Below are 10,604 nucleotides of genomic sequence, written 5' to 3'. Positions count from 1 at the left end.
CACAGCATTCAATGAACCACGAACATATGTCAAAGTGCATCCCAAATTTCAGCAGGGCAATCTGAGTAAATGGCACAAGGAAAGCGAAATACGTAATAAAAAAAAATGAAAACGCTGTAACCCGTTTATATATGTAAAAAAAAAAAACACCCTGTAAGGCGTTTATGATCGCACCACCGTCAAGATAATCCAATGATTTTCACGCTTTCTTCAGTTCAGTTCATTCGAGATTAAAATATGAACAATTATAAACTGTACACACTTGTCTGTGACTTTTTCTGTTTTAAATAAAATATAAGCAGACAAACGTGATGTTGGTGATGGTTGTTTTGGTTTACAAGAAATAAAATTCAGCTTTTACACTGTAAAAAAAAAAAAATAAATCCAGTTGTTTTTACAGAAAAATTCTGTCAGCTGTAGTTTCCAGGGGAATTCTGTCAAAATTACAATAAACATGTAAATGGTTTGCACATATTATTATACATATATTATTCGGGAGGAGCTCGGAGTTGAGCCGCTGCTCATCCACGTCGAAAGGAGTCAGTTGTGGCTCGGGCATCTTGGACGCCTCGCTGGAGAGGTGTTCCGGGCACGTCCCACTGGGAGGAGGCCCCGGGGAAGACCCAGGACACACTGGAGGGACTACGTCTCTCGGCTGGCTTGGGAACGCCTTGGGGTTCCCCCGGAGGAGCTGGGGGAGGTGTGTGTGGATCGGGAGGTCTGGGCGGCTTTGCTTGAGCTGCTGCCCCCGCGACCCGACTCCGGATAAAGCGGAAGAAAATGGATGGATGGATGGATGGATGGACGGTTTGCACATATACATATTTATGTAAATTTTACAGTTTAAACCTGTAATTAAAAAATATTCATCTGTAATTTTTACAGTCTTTTTTACATTTACATGATTTCACTCAGGGTAACCACAGCAGATGCAAAGACGGTTTGCATGTTGATTTGGCACAAGCTGTACACCAGATGCCCTTCCTGCTGCAACGTCACATTACACAGTGAAATGTGGCAGGGGTGGGGTTCGAACCAGGAACCTTTGTTACTGAAACCAAGTGCACTGAACACTTGGCCACCACCCCTGATATCTGTCTGTATCTTATAGATTAATAAGCACAGTAGCTTTGTGGTTAACGCATGTTGCCTCAGAGCAAGCAGGTCATTGCTTCGATGCACCTGTGGCCTTTGTGTGGAGTTTGCATGTTCTCCCCGTGTTTGTGTGGGTTTCCTCCGAGTTCTCCGATTTCCTCCCACATTTAAAGACATGCAAGTTAGGTGAATTGGAAACTTTATACATGTTCAGGTCTCCCTTGCAAAAGAGATCATGATCTCAGTGGGGCTAACCTGGTTAAATAAAGGTTAAATTAAAATTGCACCCTACCATCAGATATTTCAACTTCATATATACCTTAGCTCATCCACAATTCCTACAGTAAATTTGAGGAAGTTTTGTCTTTATTTAGTAGAGTTGCATAGGGGATACATTTTCTGGCAGCCACCATCTGTCAGCCTGCCAGAATTTGTATGCCCTATCTTTATAGCTGGTATTAGATATTCCAGTAAATGCTCATTAGTTTATTCCATCATCAAAAAAAAAAAAAAAAAAAAAAAAAGCCTGTTTTCGTGCTACTGTCATGAACCCATAGATTACTGTACTTTTCGTAATGTCACCACAAGCTGGCATGAGACTGTGATACAGGGAGGGGCTCACATTGCCCACCTCCATCCTATCCTTTACTTTGAAAATGCTTTTATGCTTTGTGTTTTTGTCAATATGAATGTCACCCTCTCTTAAAGCAATACATTATGTTGGTGCAATTCCAGCTATAAATTATAGGGGATACAAATTCTGGCAAGCCGACAGATGGTGGCTGCCAAAAAATGTATCCTCTATGCAACTCCACTAAAGACAAAACTTCCTCAAATTTACTGTAGTAACTGTGGATAAGCTAAAGTATAAATGAAGATAAAACACCTGATGGTAGGTTGCAATTCCAGCTATAAAGATAGGGGATACAAATTCTGGCAGGCTGACAGATGGTGGCTGCCAAAAAAAAAGTATCCCCTATGCAATTCCACTAAATAAACACAAAATGCCCTCAAATTTACTGTAGGAATTGTAGATGAGCTAAGATATATATGAAGATAAAACACCTGACCCTTACCAACAATAGTACTGATAAGTATATAAAAAGTAAACGATGTATACTTGAAACATACTTGCATGTACTACTTTTTGGTAAGGGGATGGTAGGGTGCAATTCCAGCTATAAAGACAGAGAATGCAAATTCTGGCAGGCTGACAGGTGGTGGCTGCCAGAAAATGGATCCTTCCTGAAATTTACTTTAGTTACTGTGGATGAGCTAAAGTATAAATGAAGATAAAACACCTTGTCCCAGAGTGCGCTGAGGTCCAGCTTGTAAACAAAAGGTCTCCTGACTTGGTTTGCACAGAAGTACTCACATGATGTTATAGTGGTCGCGTAGTTATAGTTGTAAACACGGTTAAAATAAGTTAAAAGTCAAACATTCTTTAAGAAAAAAAAAAGATAAAACACGCATTTGGCCTGCAATATTCTGTACTCATAATTCAAAGAGCGCACGTGCAGTACTCAGACTGCATGATATAACCCCGTCATCATAGCAACATCAAGTGGCCAAATGCATGTTTGACTTGCACATAAAAAGTGAAGGTAAAACATGTCCATAAGTTTGTATCAGTCCAGTTAGTATAAGAACACTCAACATTTATTTAAAGAATACATATCTCATGGACAACAATAATTTCTTTCACTTTAAAAGGCATTTACACGGTTTTATTCACATTTTACATTATATACTGAGCCAATCAATTAACTAGATTTTTGACACTTTTGTTTTAAAAAAAAAACAAAAAAAAAAAACAGGCTATTCTAAGTGCTGGAACTTAGAAATCGCAAATGTTTATTTCCTACCATAAAAGTTACAAAATAATAAAAGTAAAATGTTAACACAACACTTTATGAAAACTTTGCATTAATGATCATCAGTATTTTTCTTGGGGAAGCACAGTGTCTTAGTGGTTAGCACTGTTGCCTCACAGCAAGGTGGTCATGGGCTCGATTCCCACCTGGGGCCTTTCTGTGTGGAGTTTGCATGTTCTCCCCGTGTTTGTGTGGGTTTCCTCCGGGTGCTCCGGCTTCCGCCCACCATCCAAAGACATGCAGGTTAGGTGGACTGGAAACTTTAAATTGACCATGGGAGTGTTTGTCTGTATGTGGCCCTGCGACAGACTAGTGACCTGTCCAGGATGAATCCTGCCTCACGCCCCATGACTGCTGGAATAGGCTCCAGCTCCCCCCCCCCCCCCCCCCCCGGGACCGTTAATTGGAGTAAACAGTTGAAAATGAGTGAATATGTTTCTGGGCTTTGTGTTACACTAAGACATGAGTACGGTCAGAATTAGATGATTCCATTATGAATATCTTAATTTGTCCAACAACAAAAAAATTATTTCAGCCATACCTAATTATTATGATTACTCCAACTATGAGCATAATTGCATAAACATAATAGTCTGGTGCCCCCCCCAACTTCTTGTCTTGAGCAAAACTAACCGGATCGCTCTCTTATCGCAAAAGCTGCAATTTAAAAGTAGAAAAATAAATAAAAAACAGTCATGATCTGCCTTTGTGTTTCTTTTGTTTTTTTTTTTAAAACAGCGTCAGTTCCTGGATCCTGCCGCCGATGAGGCCCGGCCAAGCTCCCTAGCTCTCTCGGTGGCGGCCTCCACGGCGCTCATGGCCGAGGCACGCACGCCGCCCTGTTCCAGCGCATGCAGCCCGTAGATGGTCGTTCCGCCTGGAGTGCAGACCTCAGATCGAAGCTGAGCGGGATGCTTACCGGAGTCACGTAACAGACGGCCGGCGCCCTGCAACACCACAGTAAGATCATGTTTTTAGCGACACCAAAACCACTGAATCACACATGCTGTAAAACTGACCAGAACAGTTTGGGATGCGATGCTATGGGCGAGAGCACTCGGCATGCCCATCTTGACGGCACCGTCTGCTAGAGCTTCAGCAAACAGATACACCTGCAGAATGGAGTGGAAACAAAAAACCAAGTCAGAGTTCTAACTTTACTGTTTAGAAAGTTCATTCATTTTCTACACCTGCTTATTACAATTTAGGGTTGGGGGGGAAGCTGGAGCAGTCATAGGACAAAGGATGGGGTCCACCATGGACAAGATGCTAGTCTTATCACAGGGCCACATAGACAGAAAAACACTCCCACGATCAATTTCAAGTTTCCAATTCACTGAACCTGCATGTCTTTGGATGTGGGAGGAAGCCGGGGCCCCTGGAGGGAACCCACGCAGACACGGGGAGAACATGCAAACACCACACAGCAAGGCTGGGAAGTAAACCCATGACCTTCTTGCTGTGAGGCAACAGCACGAAGCCACCGTGCCGTCCTGTTTAGAAAGTTGACAAATACCGGTTTACCTGCAGAGTCTTCAGGAAGTGGCCATATTTACCAGAATCTGATGACAGAGATTTCTCACCGTGCTGCACGCAGCGCAGAACATGCTGACTTCAAATCAGACAGTTCAGCACCACACAGAGTTCAATCAACGCCTTCATGTTGGACATTATTCAACCAAACCAGTAAAGACATTCCGTTTAAATTAAGGTAAAATTAGAGGTTTCGAAAAGGCCTTTCACCTCACCAAATCCAGCCATTAAAAGCTTTGCATCACCAGATGAAGTTATTAAGTTAAGTTGTGGGTCACCAAATTTAAGTTCCAAAGCCTTTGTGTCATCAAATTAAGTCACTAAAGCTTTGCATGAACATTTTTTAGAAACTCTTTACGGTCTTGTTTTGCTTATTTTTTCACATTACTGAAATAAAGTCGCAGTGGGGTTTTTTTCTCCCCACCTTCGTCAAAGAACTTTCATCTTCACCAGGATTCTGTACATGAGCAGAATGACTCAAAAGACTATCAGCCACCGAGCTAAGCAGGAAGACTAACCCCATCAGGGAAGGGCAACCAGAGCTACAAATGTGCAGTACTCTTCATAATCTAAACACTAAAGTACTGAGTAGTAGTGGTGAAGGTTTGTGCGTTCTGTGAGTGCCGATCCAGTCATCAAGTTCAGACACAATCAGACCCTGTCCTGGGAAGATCTGGTAGCTCTATTCTGGTTTCAGAAGCTACAGTAGTGTTCAGAAGAATGAAATTGGGCTATTAGTAAAAAAAAGTAGAAAAGGGGGTGTTGACAATAATAGTAGTGTGGCATTCAGTCACTGAGTTCGTCAATTTTGTGGAACAAACAGGTGTGAATCAGGTGTCCCCTATGTAAGGATGAAGCCACCACCTGTTGAACATGCTTTTCTCTTTGAAAGCCTGAGGAAAATGGGACGTTCAAGACATTGTTCAGAAGAACAGCGTAGTTTGATTAAAAAGTTGATTGAGAGGGGAAACATACGCAGGTGCAAAAAATTATAGGCTGTTCAACTACAATGATCTCCAGTGCTTCAAAATGGACAAAAAAACCCAGAGACGGGTGGAAGAAAACGGAAAACAACCATCAAAATGGATAGAAGAACAACCAGAATGGCAAAGGCTCACCCATTGATCAGCTCCAGGATGATCAAAGACAGTATGGAGTTACCTGTAAGTGCTGTAACAGAAGACGCCTGTGTGACAATTTATTTGCAAGAATCCCCCACAAAGTCCCTCTGTTAAATAAAAGACGTGCAGAAGAGGTTACAATTTGCCAAAGAACACATCAACTGGCCTAAAGAGAAATGGAGGAATATTTTGTGGACTGATGAGAGTAAAATTGTTCTTTTTGGGTCCAAGGGTCCAAGTCTGTGAGATGACCCCCAAACTCTGAATTCAAGCCACAGTTCACAGTGAAGACAGTGAAGCATGATGGTGCAAGCATCATGATATGGGCATGTTTCTCCTACTATGGTGTTGGGCCTATATATCGCATACCAGGTATCATGGATCAGTTTGGATATGTCAAAATACTTGAAGGTCATGTTGCTTTATGCTGAAGAGGACATGCCCTTGAAATGGGTGTTTCAACAAGACAATGACCCCAAGCACACTAGTAAACGAGCAAAATCTTGGTTCCAAACCAACAAAATTAATGTTTATTAATGTTTAATACTAGTTTAGTGATTAACATGATTGATTAAAAAAAAGCAGTTTGAACACAATAGTTTTGAGTTTGTAGCATCAACAGCAGATGCTACTATTATTGTGAACACCCCCTTTTCTACTTTTTCTTACTAATAGCCCAATTTCATAACCTTAATAGTCTGCATATCATGAATGCTTTGTCTTGTTGGATTTGTGAGAATCTACTGGTACCTTGTTTCCCATGTAACAATAAGAAATATACTCAATACCTGGATTAATCTTTTTAGTCACATTTCACTACTATTATTCTGAACACTACTGTACATGACGATAACCAAATCATTTCTCACAAAAGCAACGCCGCTCCCGCTCAATCCAGTGTGGATGTCAATCCAGGTCTCAGGTCCCTCCTCCACCAAACCACAGTGAAGCAACAAGGAGCGAAGGAGGGCACCGTCCTCCGGTTTAGCCTGGGATCCCCTCGTGAAGAGCAGAGCTCCTTCCTGAAGCACGCACGGCAGGTTCGGCATCAGCCTCATGACGATGGAATTCTCCGGCAGGAGCTTGTAAAATATAACAAAAGAAAAATTAATTAAAAGAGGAATTGAGCCTGAGACTTTTCAGATTTGTTACGTACAACTCAAAACACAAACCTGTTCCAGCGTCGCTAGCGTCACTCCTGCTGCAACAGAGACAATTATGTGTCTTTTAGTGACGTGGTGGGAGATCTCATTGAGGACAGGCGGAACCAGGTGGGGTTTGACCGCCAGAAAGACCATGTCGGTACTACAAACCACCTCAGTGTTGGAGTGCGTGATGGCGATCCCAAGATCCTGACCAGTGAGCGGAAGACATTTTACCGATATGTCCAGACACTCTGCAAACTGATGCATTCTTGACACCGAGCTAACAGGAAGCAAAAACTCCAAAGACATACCTGGAAACGTCTCAGGTTCCTGGAGGATGGCGCACTCACTTTAACATTTCCAGGAAGAACACTTCCTGTAACATAAACACAGTAACTAAGAAATTTTTTTTTCCCACCAGTAAAACATTCTTGAGTTGCATCAGCAGATGTTTGGTGACTCACCAGACAAGATGCCTGTTGCTATGCCGAACGCTATGTTCCCTGCACCGATGAAACCAATCCTCAGCTGCGAGTCCATGTCAGGGTCCAGTTTGATCTGGAAATCGAGGACACATGGGAGTGAAAATGGTGAGCAACAGCACACCATCAAAGGCAACAAAGCTAACAAACGAAAGGTGAACAAAATGGTCTGAATTTTCTGTTACTTTCCTGTTTATTTATAATGTATTTATCAAAACATTTGGGTAATTTAATTGTTAATAATTAATTACTGAATGTACTTTGAAACATTTTTTTTTTTTTACTTCTTGAATTAAAGCTGAAACTCTGCAAACATCTTCATTCCTTCAGCCCTCATAACACCTGCTGGATGGTTGAGGAGGAGCATCAAGTCAGTATGTGCATGAGCATGCAAGATATTTGTTAAACAACTTCTTTTGGATGCTCTCGTTCGGGGTCACCAGAGCAGATCATCTGTCTCAGTCTCATCCTGTCCTCTGTCACACCAACCACCTGCATGTCCCCCCTCAGTACTTTCATAAACTTCCTCTTTGGCCTCCCTCTTCTCCTCCTGCCTGATGGTTCCATCCTCAGCATCCTTGTCCCTATATACCCTGGGTCCGTCTTCTGCACGTCCAAATCATCTCAATCTCACCTGTCTGACCTTATCACCACCTTGAAAGCATCTAATATTCCTACTGCACATCTCACCGCTGTCACACTATCCTCACATACTTCTCTGCCACTCCAGATTTCCTCATACAATACCACAACTCTTCTCTGGGCACAGTGTCATAAGCTTTCTCTAATTCCACAAACATTACTGATGTGTCCTAATTCTGCATGTGCAACTGTAAATCAGTAATATTTATAAGTAAAGCATAAATACTGAAAAATGATTACTAAACTACAGATAACACCCACTAAGCTAGCTTGGCACATGATGCTGGGAAAGTTGCCAAGTGAAAGTAGCTAAGGCCGGGGAAACACAATGGCACAAAAGCAAAATGCTCCATGGGCTAGACGCTTGTGTACCCTTGTGTGCTGCTATGCTGCTGGAACCTCAATTTACCTGAGGGAGTCTTCCCAAAGGGATTAATAAAGTTCTATCTAATCTAGAGTCTAAGCCTGAAGAGTTTCATGGAACATAGACCTTATAAGGGTGCACACTCTGAACTGGGACAGTCTAAGAAACTCCTGGCCTTCTCTATATTTGTCCATCAGCTCTCTCAGTCCAAATATTTCAGTTTTCAGAGCCTCGCTTTGCCTACTCTGATCAACTATGTAGTTACTGCAGCTGTTATTTTCTTAAAATAAGATAGCACACACACTTCTCCACTACTCAGGCATCCTCTCACTTTCTCAGAGTTTATTAGACAATCTGGACAAAAATTCCCCTGCCATCTCTCCTTAATATTTCCATGCCCCCATTGGTATGTCATCTGGAACAACTACTTGTACCTTTCCACTTTTCATAATTGTCTTCACTTCATCCTTACTAATCTGCTGCACTTTCTGATTTTTTTTTTTTTTACATCAATCAGTAGCAGCCTTCTCGCCCTCATTTTCTTCATTGGTTAGCGCCTCAAAATACTCCCTCCACCTTCTCAATACTCTCCTCACTTGTCAACTCATTTTCACCTGCATCCTTTATCACCCTAACCTGTTGTACATCATTTTTAGCTTGCTCCTGCTGTCTGACCAATCAGTACAAACTCTTTTCTCCTTCTTTAATGTTCAACTTCAAGTACACTTCGCTATACTTTCTTAGCTTTTGCCACATCTCGTACTTGTCTACTTTCATCATCTCTCAGACTATCCTAATTCTTTTTTGCCAACCTCTCATGATACTTTGTCTTCCTTCTTATTTTCCAATAAATTGATTTTGACTGTTTTTGAAAATTGACTTAATTTGTATTCTTGTGCTGACTGAGAAATTCCCCAGGAAGCTCTGAGAATCAGAGTTGTTTAACTTCTTTGGAAGTCCATAGACGTCAACCTGACTCCAGGAGGGCCACCAGGTGATTTCACTGATTAACATTACTTTGAGCAACGGGATGAGTTGATCAACCTGCACCCTCTTGGCCCTTCTGGAGTCAGGTTGACACCTTGGGAAGTCAAATATTTATCCCTTAAAAACATCTGAGAGATGAAGTGATCATAACCAAAATCACAAGCTGGTTTCTGACTTTGTCCACAGTGAGTCCCACGTCCAAATCCAGGTTCTGGGGGCCGTTATCCGGACATGACCGGGACCAGGGCAGCGTGGACGCTTCTCCATCAGAGTCCTCCGTCACTTCATCCTTCCTGTCTGAATCCAACCCGGTTTCGACCAGAGGAGCCAGTCTGGACTCCATGATCTCCACCATGGTCTTCTCATAGCGCCACCAGCCCTGGATCCTGGACTCCGGCTGCCTCTTACACCTGTAGTAGGCACTTTTGAGCAGCTTCCAGCGGATCTTTAACTGGTCCACGGATCTGTGGTAACCGGCCGCCGTCATCCGCCGGTGCGCCACTTTGAACACCTTGTTATTCCGGACTTTCCTGCCGTCCAGGCATTTCTCGATGTCCAGCTCCTTGAGGATCTCCAGAAACAGCTCGGTCTCCTTCACGTCCCAGTTGTGCTTCTTCGCCCCGCCGTCGTCCATCACCGTCTGCCGGACGTTTAGCCCACCACAAACTCACGCGGCTAGCATGCTAACAGCTAGCATGCTAACAGCTAGCACGCATCGTTAGCTTCCAGCGGAGTTCGCCGCACCGCAACAAATTCAAAGAATCGCCGTTAGGGTCATAAAAAAGTAACCGGGCTGGGGGTTCTGCCTGAACTATAACCGCGGCGAGAAAATAATCCACAGATTATAAACACAAAGCACACATTTCATGTGGACTGGACAACCAGAAAATAACACGGAGTTGTCGCGTGAATAGATATAGAGGAGAAACAACGATAAATAAATGTTGTTTTAAAGATATTATTTCACCTGTTGGCTTTCAGATTTGCTAATGTAATTAAAAAAAAAAAAAAAAAGAAGAAGAAACGGATGACACAGCGCAAAACCTGCTGATTCAACCACAAACCTGCTGCGAAAGAAGACGAGTGTTGCCGAGACTTGGTGTCGAAGCTTTTCGAAACTTTCACGATACTGAACACTGATTTGTATATATAGGTTTATATAATAATGATGATATTAAAAAAAAAAGAAACATCTCTTACAAATAATGTACTTAGCGAACTTGCGCGGAAAGGATATTGGAAATAAAATTAAAAATAAAATTAAAACCACCAACTTTAGGGGGATAAATAAAAGTGTGCACTTTATGCTTGTATTTTTTATTTTTTTAAATGATCTTACTCAATAAACTTAAAAAGGTACA

The 10,604-nt window shown here is 42.2% G+C and overlaps 1 protein-coding gene across 2 annotated transcripts; it reads right to left on the bottom strand.

Annotated features, from left to right (window-relative positions):
- Window positions 1-2,779: 2,779 nt before the first annotated feature.
- Window positions 2,780-10,439, bottom strand: pycr3 (pyrroline-5-carboxylate reductase 3). 2 transcript variants are annotated; one of them, XM_034179417.1, is made up of 7 exons: window positions 10,308-10,439; window positions 7,233-7,326; window positions 7,080-7,144; window positions 6,796-6,975; window positions 6,493-6,705; window positions 3,989-4,081; window positions 2,780-3,916 (listed from the first exon to the last, which is right to left on the bottom strand). In XM_034179417.1, the coding sequence occupies exons 2-7, from the start codon at window positions 7,306-7,308 to the stop codon at window positions 3,710-3,712; spliced, it is 834 nt and encodes a 277-aa protein (XP_034035308.1). In that variant the 5' UTR covers window positions 7,309-7,326; window positions 10,308-10,439; the 3' UTR covers window positions 2,780-3,709. The 2 variants fall into 2 exon arrangements, with proteins under 2 accessions (XP_034035308.1, XP_034035307.1); XM_034179416.1 differs by lacking the exon at window positions 10,308-10,439 and adding an exon at window positions 9,419-10,265 and having other exon boundaries at window positions 2,783-3,916.
- Between the last annotated feature and the right edge of the window lie 165 nt (window positions 10,440-10,604).

Source organism: Thalassophryne amazonica, chromosome 10, assembly GCF_902500255.1.
Source record: "Thalassophryne amazonica chromosome 10, fThaAma1.1, whole genome shotgun sequence".
Classification (NCBI taxonomy): Eukaryota; Metazoa; Chordata; class Actinopteri; order Batrachoidiformes; family Batrachoididae; genus Thalassophryne; species Thalassophryne amazonica.
This window is presented reverse-complemented; position numbering and strand designations above follow the sequence as displayed.

Excerpts from the sequence above, each read along its gene's own strand:
- pycr3 (XM_034179416.1), bottom strand. The coding sequence starts at position 9,877 with ATGGACGACGGCGGGGCGAAGAAGCACAACTGGGACGTGAAGGAGACC. Across the intron at positions 7,327-9,418 it reads TGGGACTCACTGTGGACAAA|ATCAAACTGGACCCTGACAT; the intron begins GTCAGAAACCAG and ends CTCGATTTCCAG. Across the intron at positions 4,082-6,492 it reads GCGGGAGCGGCGTTGCTTTT|GTGTATCTGTTTGCTGAAGC; the intron begins GTGAGAAATGAT and ends TCCATTCTGCAG.